General features: G+C 48.4%; 1 protein-coding gene across 1 annotated transcript in view; it reads right to left on the bottom strand.

Moving 5' to 3' along the window:
- MYH9 (myosin heavy chain 9) overlaps positions 1 to 23,070 on the bottom strand; it is a 390,958-nt gene that overhangs the window by 198,973 nt on the left and 168,915 nt on the right. Inside the window, 2 exon segments of the mRNA XM_030206870.1 lie at positions 16,456 to 16,629; positions 21,603 to 21,776. Coding sequence (XP_030062730.1) covers positions 16,456 to 16,629; positions 21,603 to 21,776 — 348 coding nt within the window.

Genomic DNA, 23,070 nt, shown 5'->3' with positions numbered 1-23,070 from the left:
TTTTCTAAAGGAGACCTGGTCAGAGGCAGATAAGCAGAGTGTGAATCAGCTGTGCCCCAGTGTGAATTTTCACAAGGCATTTTTTTCTGTCAGATGGACCACCTTGGTGCTGAGGGGGTAAGAGCTTCGGTGGGTGGGGGGGGGGGGGAGGTTACTTAGTAAATAGGGTTCCAAGGGGTAGCTCCAGCATACCATTTCTCTTGATGGAAATTAAGTTGGAGGCAGATGTTCCTCCTTTGGGAGATTTTAGTGTACATGTAGAGTGAGGTGGACACTGGCAACTGGATTTTACAAGGGATGTCAGCTTTTGGTTTTGTTCAGTTAGTAACTTTTCCTACTCATACTGCCTTACCAACCACAAAGGACCATTCCCTGGATTTACCTTTTGTGCCAGGAGATGGGAAAATTAGGTTCTTACCTTGGTAATTTTCTTTCCTTTAGTCATAGCAGATGAACGTATGGGTTATGTCCATCAACCAGCAGGGGAGATAGAGAGCAAACTTTCACAGTGCCCTCTTGGCCAGCTAGCTCCACTGCCTCTTCAGTATTTGAAGCTTCCAAAGCAGTATGGCAAACCGCAATGGGAATCACAAGAGCTTTCCTCACAGCGAACGATGGCCCATCACAAGGGTATGAACTCATAAAGGAGGGAATGCACATCCTCCTGGAGGGAATAAACTCATCCTCCTTATTGTATAAGTGGAGGGGAACACACGCGCCTCCTGGAGGGAATCACACATCCTCCCAACACACTGGAGGGAATGAACACATCCTCCTAAATTTAAACTGAACATGAATCCTGAAGATTGTTTTCCAACTTTCTCCCAAGGAAGGAACTTCAGGAAATTAGAACAGAACCTGAAAAACAGATTCACAGCATACAGACAATCATACAGGGAGGGCTCATGGCTTCATTTGCTATGACTAAAGGAAAGAAAATTACCAAGGTAAGAACCTAATTTTCCCTTCCTTGTCATCAAGCAGATGAAGCCATTACGTATGGGATGTAACAAAGCAATCCCTAGATAGGGTGGGAACAAGCCACACCACGCGCTAGCACTTGTGCACCAAAACGCGCATCCCTCCTGGCAGCCAAATCCAGCCTGTAATGTCGGGCAAAGGAGAGCTTAGAAGCCCATGTTGCTGCACTGCATATCTCTTGAAGAGAGAGTGCTCCAGTTTCAGCCCAAGAGGAAGAAATCGCTCTAGTAGAATGTGCCTTAAAGGCTACAGGCGGAACCCTGCCGGCCAGCAGATAAGCTGAAAAGATAGTTTCTTTGAGCCAGCGGGCAATAGTGGCTTTAGACGCTGGAGACCCTCTGCGAGAACCGGATAGCAAAACAAACAGATGATCAAAAGTCCTGAAAGAGTTAGTAACTCGCAGATACTGCAGCAGAGTCCTGCGCACATCCAAAAGGTGCAGCTGCCCAAAAGATTCTGGAAACTCTTCCTCTGAAAAAGAGGGCAAGAAAATAGGCTGGTTTAAGTGAAAGGCTGAAACCACCTTAGGCATAAAGGAAGGCACGGTCCGAACCGTGACTCTGGACTCTGAAAATTGCAGAAATGGGTCTCTACAGGACAGCGCCTGGAGCTCTGACACCCGTCTCGCCGAGGTAATGGCCACCAGAAAAACGGCCTTCAGTGTCAAGTCTTTCTCCGATGCTCGCCGAAGCGGCTCAAAAGGAGATGCCTGCAGGGTTTTCAAAACTAGCCCCAGGTTCCAAGCTGGAAAGGGTGCTCGCACTGGAGGTCGGAGCCGAAGCACCCCTCTAAGAAACCGTGCCACATCTGGGTGAGCAGCCAAAGACACGCCTTCCACCTTACCACGAAGGGAGGCCAACGCTGCCACCTGCACCCGCAGGGAATTATAGGCCAAGCCTTTTTGTACACCTTCCTGCAAAAAGTCCAGAATCGGCGAGACAGGAGCCCGCATTGGAACAATGGCTCTGGAAGCACACCAAGACTCAAACAGGCACCAAATCCTGGCATAAGCCACGGAAGTGGACCGCTTGCGGGCTTGCAGGAGAGTGGAAATAACATTATTGGAATAACCTTTATCCCTCAATTGCCATGCCGTAAGACCAAAGTGGCCGGCGTCCTCCATGGCTACCGGTCCCTGAGTCAACAGGTTCGGTACCAGAGGTAACGGCAGAGGAGCATCTGTCGGAGGTCTGCATATCAAGGTCTCCTTGGCCAATCCGGGGCGATGAGGACCACTTCTCCTGTACTGCTACTGCCATTTGTTTAGCCGAAGCTGTGACAAGGTCATAAAGGGCATCAGCCAGAAAGGACAAGGCCACCTCCATCCGCGGAGCCACATCCAAGAAGGGCTCCGCTCCATCTCCGGGCTGAGCCACTGCCTGTTGCAGCCAAGCTAGGCAGGCTCTCACAGCATAACAGCTGCATGCAGACAGTGAGACCTGCAATTTCAAAGGACCGTTTCAACGCTGTTTCCAGCCTACGGTCTTGAACGTCCTTCAGGGCAACACCTCCTTCAACAGGGAGGGTAGTTCTCTTTGTCACCGCAGTGACTAGGGCATCCACTGTAGGCATTTGAAAACGAGCCATATGTCCCTCACGCAGAGGGTATAACTGCCCCATAGCCCTGGAAACTCTCAAAGGTCCCTCGGGGTCAGCCCACTGAGCCGAAACAAGCTCTAGGATGGAGTCATGCAAAGGGAAGGCCCGAGCAGCTTTCTTGGTACTAGCCATTCTGGGATTACCCGAGGAGGCCATGCCACTGTCAGGATCTTCAATCGAGAGGGCCTGCAGGGTATCTGAAATAAGCGCTGGCAGCTCATCACGGTGGAAAATCCTCACCGCGGAGGGATCATCCAGATCCTGTGGTAAATCCGCACCTGACTCTGGTTCCTCAGACCAAGAACGTCTGTCAGAGTTCTCCGAATCCTCACACCCAGACCACGGGGGGGGGGGGGGGGGGGGGAAAGGTGCACCACCATCTGAAGGGGAATTAACCCTTCTGCGCTTATCTTTAGGCCACGCATCCGGGAAAAAAAGCCTCACTGGTCAGTCCCAGGCCAGAATCCATCGGGGGGGGGGGGGGGGGGCAATCAGAGGAGCCTCAGGCGACCCTTGAGGAAGGGCTCTTTTCATCATGTATGCTTTATGCAGCAAAAGCACAAAATCCAGGGAGAAAATCTCACCCTGGGCTCCCAAATCCTGTCCGGTGCTAGCCACTCCTGAAATAACCTCATCTCGAGGTGCCCCACCCAGCTCAGGTCTCTCTGTGTCCACGGAGGCCGCGCCATGCGGTGTAAGCAAAATGGCGCCCGCTGCCAGCTCTGAGTGGGAAGAAACATCGCTCGCCATGCTCGGGCCGGCTCCTACGCCAATACAGCACGATTTACAGAGTCCTGCTGCTGATTTGCGCTTGCCACAAGTGGAACAGCGCTTTACATTGTCCGCAGCCATCGCCGAAAAACAGCGGTAAAATCCAAAATGGCGGTTTCGCGCCAAAATCGCCCCGATCGCGGGCCCACCTCGGAGGAGTTGGAAAACACTCTTACCTCAAAGGATCTAGTGTACAACTACGATCCTGCTGAAAATCAGGTCAAAAACCTCTGTTCCAGCGTCTCTGCGTTTAAAAACGCGACGCGACTTTTTTTTTTTTTTTAAGCTGTGAGGAAAGCAGAGGTATTGAAGACTCCGGAGGCTCAGATGAGTGGGAAAGGCAGGGAAAGGGCGAACCTATATGCCTGCATCCACTGTTGGTGGGTAAGGACAGGGAAAACAAGGCAATATGTCCACATCCACAGAGGTATGGGTAAGGCAGGGAAAGGGCTAACCTATGTGCCTTTAAAGTGAAGCTGCTATAGCCTCCAACACCCCGGTTAACAACTGGCAAGCCAGGGACCACCTCCCGGCAGATTTTTCTGGAGCTCGAACAAGCTGCAGCCACCCTGCTAAGGGAGATAGAGAATACTGAAGAGGCAGTGGAGCTAGCTGGCCAAGAGGGCACTGTGAAAGTTTGAGTGCTCTCTATCTCCCCTGCTGGTTGATGGACATAACCCATACGTAATGGCTTCATCTGCTTGATGACAAGGAATGACGACTGGAATTCTCCCTTGGTCAGGGCATTATAGCCCTGATGGTCAGAACTCCTACAGTAAGCCAATAGCGCAGAAAATATAATGCCAGAACAGCACAAAACTTTAGCTCACCAATGCTCAAAGGCAATGGTATGCAAATTAGATGCACGCTGTTAAGTGCAAGCAAGGAAGGATGAGCTTGGCACATGTGCAGAAGAGTTTCACAGTTAAGTCCAGCTCCTATGCACATGCGCCAGGCAAACCTGAATGTGAAGCACACACATCTGTTTTCTGAGTCTTTAAATATGAGCTTTTCAATCATTATTTTATTTTATTTTTTTACTTGGGAAGGCTTACATTTAAATGCAGAAATAGACACCAATGTTTGCTTTCACTTTCAGGTTTGCTTGGACTCGCGCACATTCATTTCTCACTACTGGCGCTGAGGGGCTTAAACTGGCAGATTTTAAAGAATGATTCTAACATCCTAATGACTGCTCTGAGCTGGCATTATTTTTTAAGCAGTAAGAGCGGCTTTGTTTTGTACACTGTTCTGAGAACTGGGAGAGAATAGGAAATGACCTCAACATCCGTTTGACTACATTAGCATGCTATTTGCGCTAATCTTTGGCATGCTCATTTCCTGCACTAGAGCCTCTGAGCATTCTGCACTCACTATTTTATTTGTTACATTTGTATCCCACATTTTCCCACCTATTTGTAGGCTCAATGTGGCTTACATGGTACCGGAGAGGCATTTGCAGATTCCGGAGTAAACAAATACAAAGTGATATTGTGGTAAGATAAAGTTCATGTGGCACATCCACATTAGGGAATCGTACAACGAAGAGTTGTGTTATATCCATTACATACTTTAGTTTTGTTGTGTTGCAGAGATCTGGCATTTATGTTGATAGGGTATGCCTTTTTAAACAGGTTAGTTTTTTCCGGAAGTTTAGGTGGTTGTACATAGTTTTCAAGGCTTTTGGTAATGCATTCCACAGTTGTGTGCTTATGTAGGAGAAACTGGATGCGCAAGTTGATTTGTATTTGAGTCCTTTGCAGCTTGGGTAGTGGAGATTTAGGTACGTTCGTGTCGATTTGGATGTGTTTCTAGTTGGTAGGTCAATCAAGTCTGTCATGTATCCCGGGGCTTCACCGTAGATAATTTTGTGAACCAGAGTGCAGATTTTGAAAGCAATGCGTTCTTTGATTGGGAGCCAGCGTAGTTTTTCGCAGAGGGGTTTTGCGCTTTCAAATCGCGTTTTTCCGAAGATAAGCCTAGCTGCCATGTTTTGAGCGGTCTTAAGTTTCTTTAATGTTTGTTCTTTGCATCCCACATAAATTCCATTGCAGTAGTCTACATGGCTTAGTACCACTGATGGTATCAGGTTTGCGAAATATTTCCCTCGGGAAGAATTGTTTCACGCGTTTGAGTTTCCACATTGAGTGGAACATTTTGTTGTGGAGGTCGCTTGGCTCTCTAGTGTTAGGATGCGGTCCAATGTAACGCCGAGGATTTTCAGGCTGTCTGAGATAGGGACGGTGTAATCTGGGATGTTGATAATTGTGGGGTAATGCAGGCGCTAGTCCGGTGCTAATGGCCTCTAGTGCCTGTTTGCACTTCTGAGCACTGGGGCCTATTTGTCTTTGTTTCTAATGGACCTTAAACATAAAAGGCACAGCTGGTGTTATTTGAACACTATGCTATTCTCATATTAAGGCTTAAGACTTTATTCAATTAACTAGTAATAGCATTTGGACAGGAAGGTAGAACACTTTGGATCATGTAGTCACAAAGGAGGTGGATTCCTATTAGAGCTGCATGGGAACTGGGTTCGCAGGATTCCCGCAGGGACGGAAGCAATTCTGCTGGGTTCCCGCGGGGACGGAAGAAGTTCTGTGGGGTTCCCGCGGGACGGAAGCAGTTCCTGCGGGGTTCCCACAGGGATGGAAGCAGTTCTTCGGGGTTTCCGTGGAAGTGTAAGCTACACCTACACCAGCCTCTCATCTACCGAGTACCAAGTTCTTTGAGTGCTGTCTCCTCCTCTTCCTTGATTTAACAGCACAAATGTGAAAAGTCTTCCATTAAGGAGGTGGTAGAGACACAAGTGACGATGGAATTCAAAAAGGCATGGGATGAACACAGAGGATCTCTAATTAGAAAATGGAAGTTATAAAAAAAACAACCTTAAAAGGCTGCATGTGTATGGATGTGTCAAATGACACTTAGATAACGACTCTGGCTGTGATGAACTAGGGCTGATACCGGGCAGACTTGTATGGTCTGTGTCTCGTACATGGGAATCTGGTTTAGGATGGGCTGGAAAGGGCTTAGACAGCAATTTCAGTGGCTGGAACATAAGGACAGTGTTGGACAGATTTTTCCGGTCTGTGTCCCACAAATGAGAAGACAAAGACTGGAGTGGGCTTCAATGGCAACTCCAGTAGTTGGAACATAAGGATAGGGCCAGATAGACTTCTATGGTCTATGTTCCAGAAACACGAAAGACCATAATCAAGTATATAATATCACACTCGTTGATTTAATCATGAATTGATAACGAGTGTGACTATTGGGCAGACTGGATGGACCGTTCAGGTCACTTACTATGTTACAATTAATCCTCTTTGCTCCCAGGCTGATGGGCAGACCTCAGCTCTGACACAGGCATGAGCATCGGATGTCACCTGACCTACTGTCACATATGCATGTGGTGACCTCTCAGCACATAGTGCCAATAAATCAGAGACAAAGGTAAAATTATGTATAATCATACCTGATAATTTTCTTTCCATTAATCATAGCTGATCAATCCATAGACTGGTGGGTTGTGTCCATCTACCAGCAGGTGGAGATAGAGAGCAAACTTTTGCCTCCCTATATGTGGTCATGTGCTGCCGGAAACTCCTCAGTATGTCGATATCAAAGCTCCATCCGCAGGACTCAGCACTTAGAGAATTACACCCACGAAGGGACACTCTGCCCAGCTCACCACCGCCGAAACGGGGGAGGGGAATTAACCCAGCTCATCCCCACACAAGTGGGGGAGGGGAATCCGTCCAGCTCATCCCCGCGGAGCGGGGGAGGGACACCACACCCGCCGATGCGGGGGGATCTGGCTTATCCTGCAACCGCAACCGCGGGAGGAGCTGACTGACCCTAACACCGCCGAAGCGGGAGGGGTACAAAGCTGCCCTACAGCCGCACGAAGCGGGAGGGAGTGCCGGCAGAATTTTAAGTCTCAATCCAGCCCCGTAAAACGGAGGGGAGAGGAATGAAGCAGCTCACTGTAACACAAACTCGTCTTAACTCTTGAAGAATCCAAGTGAAAAAACTTGAACACGAAGTCTTTCTGAAGTAACTGAAGACTAAACTTGAACCTGAAATGCAACCAGAATAAAAAACAGTACAGATATCTGGGAGGGGCTATGGATTGATCAGCTATGATTAATGGAAAGAAAATTATCAGGTATGATTATACATAATTTTACCTTCCATATCATCAAGCTGATCAATCCATAGACTGGTGGGATGTACCGAAGCAGTACTCACCCAGGGCGGGACATAGAAATCCCTGACCGCAACACTGAAGCTCCAAACCGGGCCTCCGCCCGAGCAGCCACAGTCAAGCGGTAATGCTTGGAGAATGTATGGGCCGAAGCCCAAGTTGCCGCCTTGCATATCTCTTCCAAGGAGACGGAACCGGCCTCTGCCATCGAGGCCGCCTGAGCTCTTGTGGAGTGAGCCTTCAGCTGGATAGGCGGCATCTTCCCTGCGGCCACATAAGCCGCTGCAATGGCTTCCTTGACCCATCTTGCCACTGTAGGCTTAGCAGCCTGCAGACCCCTACGAGGACCTGCAAACAGGACAAACAGATGATCCGATTTCCGGAAATCATTGGTCACTTCCAAGTATCTGATGATGACTCGTCTCACATCCAGATATTTAAGAGCAGAGTACTCCTCTGGGTAGTCCTCCCTACGAAAGGAAGGGAGACAGAGCTGCTGATTCACATGGAAGCGAGAAACAATCTTGGGCAGGAAGGAAGGCACTGTGCGAATAGTCACTCCTGCCTCAGTGAACTGCAGAAAAGGCTCTCGACATGAGAGCGCCTGGAGCTCGGAAACTCTTCTGGCTGAAGTGATAGCCACCAAAAAGACTGCTTTCAACGTCAGGTCTTTCAGAGATGCCCTCGACAAGGGTTCAAAAGGCGGCTTCTGCAATGCTCTTAGCACCAGGTTGAGATTCCACGCAGGCACCACTGAGTGCAGAGGAGGGCGCAGGTGATTAACTCCCTTGAGAAAGCGCACCACATCTGGCTGGGAAGCCAGGGAAGCACCCTTCAGGCGGCCCCTGAAGCAAGCCAGAGCCGCTACCTGGACCTTAAGGGAACTGAGCGACAGGCCTTTGTCCAGACCTTCTTGCAGGAACGCCAACACTGAAGAAATTGGAGCAGTGAAGGGAGAAAGTGAGCCTGCTTCACACCACGCTGCAAAGATACGCCAAACCCTGGCGTAAGCAGTAGAAGTAGAGCGTTTCCTCGCTCTCAGCATAGTGGCGATGACCTTGTCTGAGAAGCCCTTCTTCCTCAGACGCTGCCGCTCAATAGCCAGGCCGTAAGACCAAAGGGGGAGGGATCCTCCATCACCACGGGACCCTGATGCAACAGGCCCTGCTCCACTGGCAGCCGCAGAGGATCGTCGACTGAGAGCCTGATCAAGTCCGCATACCAGGGACGTCTGGGCCAATCCGGACCCACCAGGATTATCCTGCCGGGGTGTCTTGCCACCCGGTCGAGGACCCTGCCCACCATGGGCCAGGGTGGGAACACATAGAGAAGCTCTTGTGTCGGCCATTGTTGGAGAAGAGCATCTACTCCCAGGGATCGAGGGTCCCGTCCTCTGCTGAAGAAGCGCGGCACTTGGCAATTGGCCGATGAAGCCATCAGATCCAGGCTCGGCTGGCCCCAGCGCTTCGTGATGTCCAAGAACGCCTGAGCAGATAGCTGCCACTCTCCGGGCTCCAAGGTATGGCGACTGAGAAAGTCCGCCTTGACATTCATGACTCCGGCAATGTGGGCCGCTGACAGCTGTTCCAGGTTCGCTTCCGCCCACTGGCATAGACTCATAGCCTCCTTGACTAGAGGGGCGCTCCTGGTACCTCCCTGGCGGTTGACATAGGCCACAGCCGTGGCATTGTCCGACAGTACCCGTACAGGCTTCAGCACCAGTAACGGGATGAACTCCAAAAGCGCCAACCGAATGGCTCTGAGTTCCAGGAGGTTGATAGACCACTTCGCCTCTGCAGGAGACCAGAGCCCCTGCGCTGTCCTTCCTAAGCAGTGGGCTCCCCAGCCCGACAATGAGGCGTCCGTCGTGACGACAATCCACTCTGGGGTCACCAGAGGCATTCCCGCAGACAACTTGTCTGTCTGCATCCACCAGCTCAGCGCCTTGCGCACTGCTGGATCCAAGGGAAGACGCACCGCATAATCCTCCGACATCGGAGTCCAGCGCTGCAGCAGAGAGTGTTGTAGTGGTCTCATATGAGCCCTGGCCCAGGGCACTACTTCCATCGTGGCCGTCATAGAGCCCAACAGCTGCACATAGTCCCAAGCCCGAAGAGGAGAGGCTACCAGGAACTGGTCCACCTGAGCCTGAAGCTTGACAATCCGATTGTCTGGCAGGAACACTCTGCCCACTTGGGTGTCGAATCGAACTCCCAGATACTCCAGGGACTGAGTCGGGCGCAGCTGGCTCTTCTCCCAGTTGATGATCCATCCCAGGGAGCTCAAAAGAGCAACTACCCGGTCCACAGCTTTGCCGCACTCTGCATAAGAGGGGGCTCGGATCAACCAGTCGTCCAGATAAGGATGGACTTGTACTCCTTCCTTTCGCAGGAAGGCCGCTATGACCACCATTACTTTGGAAAAGGTCCGCGGAGCAGTAGCCAACCCGAACGGGAGGGCTCTGAACTGGAAGTGTCGTCCCAGGACTGCAAAACGCAGAAAGCGTTGATGAGGAGGCCAGATGGGAATATGCAGGTACGCTTCCTTGATGTCCAAGGATGCCAGGTACTCCCCTGCCTTCACTGCCGCTATAACAGAGCGGAGAGTCTCCATGCGAAAGTGCCGCACTTTCAAGGCCCGATTGACCCCTTTGAGGTCGAGGATAGGCCGGACAGAACCTCCTTTCTTTGGTACCACAAAGTAAATGGAGTAACGCCCCATGCCAAGCTGACTTTCTGGCACCGGAACGACCGCACCCAGGCGGATCAGATTGTCCAAAGTCTGTTGCACTGCCACAGCTTTGACCGGAGACTTGCAGGGAGAGAGTACAAACCCGTCTCTTAAGGGTCGGCAGAACTCTAGCTTGTAGCCGTCTCTGATGACTTCCAGCACCCAAGCGTCTGAAGTTATTGTGGTCCACTCGCCCAGAAACGAGGACAGCCGTCCTCCAATCTGCACTGGGGCGTGGACCAATACCCCGTCATTGGGTACGAGACCCTGCGGGAGGACCGGAGGGAGCACCTCCGGGACGGCGGTCTCTGCGAAAGGAATGCTGCTTGGGGGAGAAATTCCTCTTAAAGGAAGAGGGGGCAGAAGAACCCGACCTGCCCGGGCGGTACCGACGGGCTTCCTGAAACCGTCCTCTGGAGGTACCGGGACGAGCACTAGCCCGAGCCCTGACCTCCGGTAACTTCTTGCCCTTAGACGTGCCGAGATCGGTCACGATTTTGTCCAGCTCGACCCCAAAGAGCAGCTTGCCTTTAAAAGGCAATTTAGCCAGGCGGGATTTAGAGGCGTGGTCAGCAGACCAATGTTTCAGCCAAAGCCACCGCCGCGCAGAGACTGTCTGAGCCATGCCTTTAGCTGAGGCTCTCAAGACATCATACAGCAAGTCTGCCAAATAGGCTAAGCCCGATTCCAGGGCTGGCCAATCAGCCCTCAAGGAATGGTCCGAGGGGGAAGCCCGCTGCACCATAGTCAGGCACGCCCTGGCCACGTAGGAGCCGCAAACTGAGGCCTGCAAACTTAAAGCAGCCGCCTCAAAGGACGACCTTAAGGCCGCCTCCAATCTCCTGTCTTGGGCGTCCTTCAAGGCCGTGCCACCTTCCACCGGCAAAGCCGTTTTCTTAGTCACCGCAGTGATTAAAGAATCCACGGTAGGCCACAGATAGGCCTCACGTTCACTCATAGCCAAAGGATAGAGGCGGGACATAGCCCTAGCCACTTTAAGGCTCGCTTCTGGGGCATCCCATTGAGCCGAAATTAAGGTGTGCATGGCATCATGCACGTGGAAGGTTCTAGGCGGGCGCTTCGTCCCCAGCATAATGGCAGAGCCAACAGGGGCTGAGGGAGAGACGTCCTCCGGAGAGGATATCTTCAAAGTGTCCATGGCCTGTAACAACAGGTTGGGCAAATCCTCTGGGCGAAAAAGCCGCGCTGCAGAGGGGTCATCCGCTCCATCCGAGCGGGGATCCGTCTCCTCCAAAGAATCCGCAAAGGACCGTTGGGAGACCTCAGACACGCTGCCCTCATCTACATCGGAGGAGACAAATTCCTCCAAGGCCTGAGAATCAACCCGAGGGCGTTTACCTCTGGGAACCTCAACCTCTTTACCAGACGAGGGAGCGGGGGCAGCGTTGTGCATGAGGAAGGCCTGATGCAACAGCAAAACGAACTCGGGGGAGAAACCCCCCAGACTGTGCACTTCCGCAGCCTGGGCAACAGCCCTAGGCGCGCTCTCAACCGGCGCTCGCAACAGCGGGGGAGAGACATGCTGCGCATCCAAAATGGCGTCCGGCGCGAAACTCCGCGAGGGAGCCGCGCGGGAAGAACGGCTCTTAATTTTAGCCGCTTCTGTGCCGTCGCCCAAATTAAGGGCGTTCATGGCATTAATGTCTCCAACCTCAAGGGCGGCCCAAGAAGAAGCCGGCCGAGCCGCGTGGCCGGCCAAGATGGCGGAGGCGAGGAGCGGGGGATGGGCGTTTATGGCGGGAAAAACCGCCACGCCGGAGGAAGGACCGGGACATTCATCGGTCACGAAACTGTCACCCAACAAGGGCGAATCAGGCTTTAAGACCCCCGCATCCCCTCTAGAAGCGCTCAAGCGACCCGGGGAGCGACCCTTTGCGCCCTCGCCCTCCGACGCCATGTGCCACGAGGAGAAGAATTGGGGAACCCCCGCCCGCTATAAAAAGGTAAAAATTACCTGCTGTCCGCTCCGAGTTGTAACGACCTGGTGTCTCAGTGAGTAGCTGCAATAGACGCTTAAATAAACGTCGAAATAAACGCCTTTAAGGCCGTTCAAAATTTTTTTTTTTTTTTTTAACGGAGCCAGCGGGAGGGGGGAGAAAAGGAGGGACCTGGCACCACCAGATTTGCACTTGCTCAAAAGAGCCCTCAACCCCAGGCACTCAACAAAACCTAAAAATTAGGCTTGGAGGCCTAGCCAGAGCTGCTGCTGTGTGTGACCACCACCTGCTGAGATAGAGAACATACTGAGGAGTTTCCGGCAGCACATGACCACATATAGGGAGGCAAAAGTTTGCTCTCTATCTCCACCTGCTGGTAGATGGACACAACCCACCAGTCTATGGATTGATCAGCTTGATGATATGGAATCTTTTTTTTCCTATTTATAATTTTTATTATTAAAACTATACATTCCACAACTGTACAAGGTGTCAATCTCCAAACAATGACTTAACATGAGCATAAACTTGAGACATTCCACCCTCTTAATACATATAATCTTTTGAACTCTTCCCAACTCCCCCCCATACTCCCTAGTTCCCCCCACCCTTTCCCACCCGCAATCCCCAATCTCCCATGCACCTGTATTGGCTATCACAGTTCGTGTTTATATGCTATGTTCCAAAAGTTCATTCAGGTGTTTCCACTCTTCTGCTTCCAAGTTCAATCGTCCCTTGCGGCGAGCTGTCAATTTTTCCAATGAAGATACTGCTTTAAGTTTCAATAGCCATGTCTGTACGGTAGGACCCGTTTTCTGTTTCCAATTCACTGCAATAAATGTTTTTGCCACTGCCAAACATATCCTCTTAACTCTACATTGCCATCTCTTCCCTTTCCCATTACCCCAACCCAACACCATTTAGGGTCACATGGGAATAATATTCCTAGGGTCTTGGAAAGTAAATTTATTTCTCCCCAAAATTTCTTCAATGGCTCACACTCCCACCATATATGATAATACTTGCCTATTGCTTGCTCACATCTCCAGCATTGATCAGAGGCCTCTGGAAACAATTTTCAGCCTATCCGGAGTATAATACCATCTGCTTAAGATCTTATAAGCATTCTCTTTAATTAACACACAAATTGAGGTCTTTTTAACTTCCATACATATTCTTTTCCATTCCAAGATACTGAGCTCTGCCCCTATATCCCGTTCCCAAGCCCGCATATATGGCAATTTCTCCATTCCTTGGCCTCTTAAATACATACAGAATCGGGAGATCCCCTTTCCGCCTCCTACCATCTCCCCCCATAAGTTCTCAAAGCTCTCCCGTTCCATTACTTCAGCCTTTGCCCCATGTTCTGAAACTAGGTAACGTTTAATTTGAAGATAGGCAAAACGATGTCTCAGGGAGCTCATATTCTGACTGGAGTTCCTCAAAGGTCTTAACAGCCCCTGCTCCCAGTAATTCGCGGAAGCGGATCAACACTTTTAGTGCCCTGGTCTTAAAGATCCCACTCTCACCACCTGCTGGGAACCCAGGTTCTTGAGTAATCCAAGGGTAAGTTGAGCTCCTCTGAGGGCCACGCACTTCTGTTTCAGGGTGCCCCAGAGTTCTAATAAGTGGGAAATAAAGAGGTTTAGTGAAAATTTCTTGTAATTGCCCTCCGGGAGGAAAGCCCACAACAGACCATCCAGCTGTCTCCCTCGTGTACAAAAATCTGCTCTAACCTAGTCACTGGTGACAGGTCCACCGTGCTCCATTCCCCCATCTGTTTTAATTGTGCTGCCCAATAGTACCAGAGTACGTTAGGCACACCTCTGCCCCCTTGTTCCACCGCTTTCCACATAATCTTTCGGGATATTCTAGCCGGGCGTCCCTCCCAGATGAATCTCCCTAACTCTGATTGTATTCTCATGATCTCCCCTTTGGGGACCTGTACAGGTAGGGTCTGGAAGAGGAACAGCAACCTGGGCAAAATGTTAATTTTGATAGCGGCAATCCTCCCCCACTATGATAACCACCCTTTCCTCCATCTATTTAGATCTTATCGAATATTTTTAAGCAGAGGTACATAGTTCAGGAGGTATAACTTCTCTAGTTCTACTGGGATCCAGATTCCGAGGTAATGAATCTTTGTGAGTGTCATTTTAAAAGAAAACTAATCTCCTGTTCCTTGACTGTCACCCCCATAATCTCAGATTTACTGATATTAATTTTAAATCCCGATAAGTCCCCAAAGCTCTTAAGTGTTTTAACTATGTTTGGTAAAGTCGTGAGGGGTGATGCAACATAAAATAAAATATCATCCGCAAATAGAGCTACCTTATGCTCTCTGCCTCCCATCAGAGACAAATCTTACATGTGCACACCAGAGTGTTCCAAGTTTCAACTTCCATTCCTTCCTTGCCTACAGTGCTGTGGCTCAAATCCAGAGAGATACCGAGGCAGCTGACCGGAATTTTCTTTTATGTACCATTAAATTACGGGGATGGGTAAGTTTCCAGCAGGGACGGGGAAGATTTCTGTCCCCGTGCGAATTCCTATGCTGAATCCTCAAACTCCATAGTACCAGGGGCGTATCTGCGTGGGGCCACAGGGGCCTGGGCCCCCGCAGATTTCGCCCTGGCCCCCCTCCCCGCCGTCAACCCTCCCCCGCTGCTTACTTTTGCTGGCGCCGAGGTCCGACCCGCAATCTCCGTTTTTCGTCTTCCTCCGTGGCCATGCTTCCAGGAAGTAACGCTGCAGTGCTGATTCGTTGAATCCAGTTCGGCGTCTGACGTCAGACGTCGAACTGGAGTCAACGAATCAGCACTGCAGCGTTACTTCCTGGAAGCATGGCCACGGAGGAAGACGAAAAACGGAGATTGCGGGTCGGGACCTCGGCGCCAGCAAAAGTAAGCAGCGGGGGAGGGTTGACGGCGGGGAGGGGGTGGAGAGAGGCGGCGGCGGCGGCGGCGGGGGGGGGGGGGAGGGAGGCAAAAATGTGCCCCCCCTCTCTGGCTCTGGCCCCCCCTACCGCCGGATTCCAGATACGCCCCTGCATAGTACATCACCTAAGTGCTAATAGCACAAGTGGTACCCTCTGGAAGGGGAAACAGAACATTTAGCACTTCTGAAGTCACACCAGGCTTTAGAAGATAAAAAGGCCATTTTTTTTTTAACTAGGTAAATACAGATGGCCTTTAGACAGGCCAAAGAACAGTTTCTTGGTGTTCCTGAGTCACACCTCCACGAGAATACCCACCACTATTAGTGTACAGGCAGGGCCTAGTGATTAGAACATCAGGGTGACAACTAAGAAAGCCAGGGTTCAAGTCTCACTGTCACTTATGATCTTGGGCAATCATTTAACCCTCCATTGCCTCAGGTGCAAACAGATGGCATTTATGTGAATATTAGGTGTTAAAGAATAAATACCTGCAGGATGGAATGGAAGGTCAGATAAAATAGGAAAATATTCTCCAAGTAGATAGAAAAATTTAACCCTCTTGGATCCCCATCTTTTGAAGTTCAGAAAACTAATTCTGCAGATAGTCTGTGATCTGGTAAATCAGTCAATGGTATTGGGGCTAGCGTCGGATAGCTCCTTAACAAGTTATCACCACCCAAATTTCTATTTTTTTTTTAGTAAAATATTGAAGGTGGTATTGGATCAACTTCAGCTTTAAATTGTTGCACCTGTATTAATCGGGTTGCAAGAGTAGCATGCAAACTTCATTGGTCTCTTTGCTAAAGAAATTACATTAAAAGCTGGGTGATGGTCAAGCATTTTGGTTGTATCCTTAAGACAATATCTATTCTTTAGCATTGCAGAGTCTGGGCTGTTTAGGCCTTGAGCTTGTATAGTTTTTTTTTTCAAGTAATTTTTTTCAGCAAAAGTGAGGTAGGGAAAGTGACTTGTTTGTCTAGCAGTGATTTCAGAGGTTCTACCCTTTCAGTCTTTAGTCTCTATCCAGCCTTTAGGTCAGCTGTTGAAGGTTGCATTTGCACTAATATATGCAGACAGTATTCAATCAATATCCCTACTGAGAGAATACTGGATGAAACAGGATTATGAGAAATAGTGATGTGAGAAATTCTAAAAAACAAAACAAAACAAAACCTCAAACAAACCACCACACCAAATAAGGCTTCATATTAGTGGTTTAAAGGAGAGACAGGGCTGCAAGACAGCAGCCACACTGCTTGGTAACTTACCTTGCCGGCATAGTGCAAGATACAGAAATCTGCCTTGTCTTTCAATTGTTTGGGTTTCTGTAACTTAGGATGATTGCCTAGTTCCTGCATCACCTTCTCCACAAAGCTTTTATCAGTGGCTTTAGGGAACCAGCACTCTTCATCCACCAAAGCCAAGATACCAGGAGGACCAGCCTAGAAAATTTAGAGTGACAACAGTTCATGGACTTAAAATATTAACTTGCTAATAAGACTTACAACTAACATATGCCCTGATTATACTCAACTATACAATTTGAATACTCAAATCCATATGCTGCTTTCTCATTTTTAGTTAGTTATATACATTAATGCTTTTAAGTAATTTCTGATGAGTCACTTTGAAAATAAAGCTCCCCTTCCTTCAGTGGCAGGCTGTTGAGGGAGAAGGGGAAGGTACCCCTTATGCTCCAAACCTCAGTCTTCTGGAAGGCGAGTGAACATATGAGGTACCCAGACACCGAGGGCTATGTTCTGTTGTGGATTAGGAATTAGTTATTGGACAGAAAACAGAGGGTAGGGTTAAATGGCCATTTTTCTCAATGGAGGAGGGTGAATAATGACGTGCCAGAGGGATCTGTGCTGGAACCAGTGCTATTTAACATTTATAAATGACCTGGAAATTGGAAGTAGTGAATAGTTTTGTCCTCTGCAAATTTAAAGTCGTTAAAACACAGGTGGACTGAAAAATTGCAGGGATGCCTTAGGAAATTGAAGATTGGGCATCCAAATGGCAGATGAAATTTACTGTGGACAAATGCAAAGTGATGCACACTGGGAAGAATAATCCAAATCATAGTTACCTGATGCTGGGTCCACCTTGGGAGCAAGCACCCAAGAAAAAGATCTAGGTGTCACTGTAGACAATACACTGAAATCTTCTGCCCAGTATGTGGCAGCAGGCCAAAAAAGCAAACAGGATGCTAGGAATATTAGGAAAGGGATGATAAATAAGACCAAGAATACTATAATGCCTCTATCACTGTATGGTGTGACCTCACTGAGTACAGTGTTCAATTCTGGTTGTTGTATCTCAATAAAAAAAAAAAAATAGAAGAATTAGAAAAGGTTCAAAGAAGAGTGACCAAAATGATAAAGGGGATGGAACTATCCTCATATGAGGAAAGACTAAAGAGGTTGGGGCTCTTCAGCTTGGAGAAGAGACGGTTGAAGGGAGAATGACTGAGGTCTACAAAATCCTGAGTAGTGCAGAACAGGTAAAAGTGAATCAGTTTTTTACTCTTTCAAAAAGTACAAAGACCAGGGGACACTCAATGAAGTTACATGGAAATACTTAACACAAATAGGAGGAAATATTTTTTCACTCAATAGTGAAGCTCTGGAACTTGTTGCTAGAGTTAGCAGTGGTTAGTGTATCTGGATTTAAAAAAAACAAAAAAAAACAAAAACAGTCTTTGGACAAGTTCCTAGAGAAAATTTCCACAGTCTGCTATTGAGATTAAGACATAGAAAAGCCACTGCTTGACTGGGTATTGATAGCATGGAATCTTGCTATTTGGGTTTCTGCTAGGTACTTGTGACCTGGATTGGCCACTGCTGAAAACAGGATATTGGGCTAGATGGACCATTGGTCTGACCCAGTATGGCTATTCTTATGAAACCATGCATGAAATACAGGTTGAGAGAAAGTCATCCTGATTGCAGGGGTAGCTTAAAGGTGGCCAAAGCCTTCTGCAGATATATAGTTTCTTGTACAAGCTGCTAGCTCAGGAAAGTGGACAATGCCTTAACAAATCCCTCCATCCCCCCCCCCCCCCCCCACGTGCTCTTGGGATCCCAACTGGTCCTGGCCTGCAACACAAAGCCTCCTGTCTGCCCTGTAGCACAGAGACATGCAGCCAATACTCATACCACTGTATTCTCCACCAGTGGAAGAACTGAGGCAGTGTAGTTCCATACTATCTCTAGCATCTCTGGGCCCTCCCCATGGACTGCGTATGCTCAAGCACCAATTACCACCTGCTCATTATTACAAGAAGGGCAAAAGGAGCCAGCCTCACTGCTAAAGTAGCACCCAACACCAAAGCATGAGTTCCTTCTGACAAGCTCATTTGGAGTACTATGGGAACTCCCCACCACAGCTGCCTGTCCAGACCAGAGGCAACCCTGGGTCCTTCAACCTCTTCTGCTTTCCTATTGCTTCTGAGAATACTCAGGTCAGCTGCCTATTTTTAAAATTTTATCCAGCAGAGAAAACTAGCTAAACTAAAACAGCACTTACTCATATCTTCCAGCCAGGGGGGAAGAGGGTGGTCTTAAAATGGCCCCTACTTATCTGTAGAGGTGGCCCCACAGTGCCACTGTGCCCTCAGCCTCCCAGGACTGAGATCACAGGTTGTATTCCTGAAACTGCTTCCTCCCTGTTCAATTAAGGAAAAGGTCCACAGACTGATCCTTAAGAGCCTGACCAAAGCAGCTTAACTGCCATGCAACAGACTGCAATTTGCATCAACAGGTAAGTTTCAGGGCTGCACTATTCTTTATATTGGTGGTATCACTGAAAAATCAATAGACAGCTGGGCAACAATCCACTTGTCTGGACCAGTTTAGCAAAATAAGGAAGTAGTGGCTGTGGAAGTTGGAGAAAGATATCTGTACAGGTGATCACTGGCTGAAATGAAAGACTACGGAAGGGGTGAAGCAGCTTTGGGTGCCGCCATTTGGGCACTGCTGTTTGGGTGCAGATGTTTCAGCACTTATGAACATTGGTGCCCAAAAGTTCCCTTCTGACTTTCCCTCCCTGCCTGCACTCACCTCCATGTCCAGGAGAGAGAAGGAAGCCATGCCTTCTCGCTGCTGCAGGGTCCTCGGCACAGAAGGGAGTGCTGCCCTAGGACTTCCTGTCAGGGAGAACTGCTGTGCCAAAGACCCCACAGCAGTGAAAAGACACAGGCTCCTGCTCTCCCGACACCGAGATGAGTGTGGGGCAGGGAAGGAAGAAGTCAGGAACTTTTGGACGTTGTGATTTGAGCACCTAAAAGCTTGGTGCCCAACCAGCAGTTCCCAAATGTCTGGGTGCCCAAACAGTTGACCCAAATGGTAGCATACATATTGTAGAGCCTTAAAGTCACAATCCCAGGAAGGGAACAGAAGATAGAGGACTAGTGGGGACAGGCTTAGTGCTGAGAAGTTTGGAAGAATGATGGGGATGAACTGGGGGTCCATAAACATTTTGGAGGTTAAAGGTTCACTACCAAAAAGGCTAGGATACTATACTATAAATTCTCTGTACTGGTTGACATTTATAAGCATTTACCACCTAATTCAAGAAACGTATTACTCAGGCAATGTACAATGCACAACCACAATACATAAAAAGTGAAACAAAATAAAACTGCAAATTTAAAGAACAGCAGCACCCATAAGCTATTTAACACAGGAAGAGCTGAAAGAAAGAACCAGATCTTTAAAGACGTCTTAAAAGGACACTCTGGGCAAAAGTGCAAATCTCTACGAAAGTCCTTCCAACTTGCAAAGTAATCCTTCCTATTTGTCCTAGAAAAGAAGGTCAAAAATTAGTCCAAGTTGTTTTTCCAGTCTGCTGACATTAAGCCTGAAATGTTCATCTCCGACACTGACGTTTGCACCTTAAAGGTAGACATTCAACACTTTTGATATTGCCCTAATGCAACCAGTTACAGCATCAGCAGGTCTCAGGAGGAAGAGGTGGCAGTGTCTTCAGCCACATCACCCAGGAGAAAACTGTCTCCATAAGACAAGCCAAGAGGAAGAGGTGCTTTACTTGACTATAGACATGTAATTGTCTGGTTGTTGTATGAAGCCTCAGCAGATTGCTTATTACCAGCTAAGGCTAAGAGCATCTAGTGATGGGGGGAGAGGAAGTTTCAAGAATGACTGCTAAGACAGAGAAGATGAGGCCAAGTGTCCCAATTTACAGTGGAGACTTCCAGATATTAAATAAAAATCCAGGAAACACTTCATATTCCTTTTCCATCATTTTTTAGAAGCACTACAAGACCTTCAGAAGTCTTAAAGGGGAGGGGATTTTTTTTGGAACTTTTAGAAAGTCACTCTACCTTAAGCAGTATTACCTACAGTCTAGGCTTTGAAAGATCCCTTCCTTTATCCACCATCTGCCAACTACCCTACTGCATCTCAGTCACAAGAATTTCAGTCTTGAATATGCCCTAACAGTATTCAAGACAAAGCTTAACGCTTCAAAACATTTTAGAACCAAAGACTGTGTGTGCATGTGGCATCTTACACCCACCTTCCTTTCCCCTCAAGGAGAACACAACAGCAGAAGTGGGATATATTCCAAAAGGTCTTTGCCTGCCCTCTCATCTCTGTCAATTTATCAAAACAATTTCTCCCAGCATCAAAAAACAAATCATAAGGAATCCTAAGGGGGTGGCTACCACAGCAACTGCCTTGGGTCCTCATGCCACTGGGGCCCCAAGCCTGCCTCAGACTGAAGGAAAGATAGTCTGAAGGTGGGCTTTGGGAACCCCTCCCCAGTTTCTGTCCTGGGCCCCTGCATCTCAACACCACCCTGCCAACAGCAAAATCTCAGGCAGTTGCCCCTCTCAACCTCCCCTCCATCCCAATATACTTTGCAACAAGTTGGCCATTTGATTCTTATTTTAAGATAATGCCCCCTTCCCAAACCACTGGATAACTATACTCCCACTACATATGGAAAAGAAGTCCCACATATCCAGCAATCTGCTAAACCATTTCCCCTCTTTGCCAAAGCAATCAACAGAGATCAGTTTAAATTGTGCCTGATCCAACTTCCCCCTTCAACCGTGTTTGGATGCTGTATCTCACTGGAGGGGAACGATCTGATGGAATATCAAGGAATTCACTGCCAGAGGATGCGGTAAATGCGGTTAACATAGCAGGGTTTATATTTTCATACGTTATTGTTACTGTTGATGATTTAAGATATTTTACTTAAAAGGTTTTACAAATTCCCAAAAGAAAAGTTCATAAACTATTAAGGTAGACTTGGGGAAATCCACTGCTTAGGCATTTCACCAAAACTCCAAAAGCTTGAAAAGACAGACAAAAAAGGGAGTTGATATCAACACCTGTAGGCACACAGAACTGATCAGCAACAGATGGGAAACAAAAACAGTACTTACTGGCTTCTCAATGAGATCAATGCATGGTTGCAGGTCAAGGCCAAAGTCTATGAAATTCCACTCTATGCCCTCACGTTGGTACTCTTCCTGCTCCAGGATGAACATGGTGTGATTGAAGAGCTGCTGCAGCTTTTCATTGGTATAGTTAATGCACAGCTGTTCAAAGGAGTTCAACTACCAAAAACAAACAAAAAGAAAAAGGCACTGGTTTATTACAGAACATAACTAATAAAGCAGGTGTTCCGACGATAGCAAGAAACAAAGCCTTTATCTGACATCATCCAATGATACCTATGCAGGAATGCTCTCCAGCTTGCTTACAACTTTTGAAAGCATTGCCCCTTGCACATGTGCACCTTCCAGCCTGCAGTTGTCCCTCGGAACCTAGCCAGTCATATATGGCTTGCAGAATACAAGTTAGGCAGGTAGGAAGGTATGCAAGGCTATGTATCCTGCTGTCCTTGGAAAACAGCTGCTATAGGTACTCTGCAGTAGTGTGACTGTACATATGGGTGATATAGAATGCAATTAGTGGCATGGGGATATGGGGGTGAGAAAGCGAAGATACTTACCTGTAGCAGGTATTCTCCGAGGACAGCAGGATGATGATTCTCACGTCATTCACGTCGGCCCAAGAACTGGTATAATAGCAAAATCAAAAAATAACTTTGCTAGAGCCTTCTGGTGCACGTGGTGCACTGCGCATGCACAGAGTGCCTTCCCGCCTGTCACGCGACCACGCACCTCAGTTAAATCCAAAAGCAAGAGAAAGAAAACGACTCCAAGGGGAAGTGGGCAGGATTGTGAGAATCAGCAGCCTGCTGTCCTCGAGAATACCTGCTTCAAGTAAGCATCTTCGCTTTCTCCGAGAACAAGCAGGCTGAGTGATTCTCACAAGTGGGTTATCCCTAGCATCCAGGCTCACCCAAAACAAGCCGCATCGGTCAACTGGCCCTTGCAATGGCAAGGACAAAACACAGATTAACCTGAAACTATATACAAACTAGTTGAGAGTGTAGCATGGAACCAAATAAAACGGGCACAGGAGGGTGGAGTTGGATTCTAAACCCCAAAGAGATTCTGCAACACTAATTGCCCAAACTGACTATCACATCGGGTATCCTGCTGAAAGCAGTAATGTGATGTGAATGTGTGGACTGAAGGCCATGTTGCAGCTTTGCAAATCTCTTCAATGGAGGCTAAGTGAGCCACCGACACAGCCATGGCACTGACATTATGAGCCGTGACATGACCATACAGAGTCTGCCCAGCTTGGGCATAAGCGAAGTAAATGCAATCTACTAGCCAAATGGAAATGGTGTGTTTACCATAGCAACTCCCTTCCTGTTGGGGTCAAAAGAAACAAACAACTGGGTGGACTGTCTGAAGGGATTCATCCGCTCCATGTAAAAGGCCAACGCAGTCCAAGACGTACAAGCTGCTTTCGCCAGGGTGGGCATGAGGACAG

This window comes from Microcaecilia unicolor, chromosome 1, assembly GCF_901765095.1.
Source record: "Microcaecilia unicolor chromosome 1, aMicUni1.1, whole genome shotgun sequence".
In the NCBI taxonomy this organism is placed as follows: domain Eukaryota; kingdom Metazoa; phylum Chordata; class Amphibia; order Gymnophiona; family Siphonopidae; genus Microcaecilia; species Microcaecilia unicolor.
Note: the sequence above shows the minus strand (reverse complement) of the source record. Positions and strands in the feature narration are given on the sequence as shown.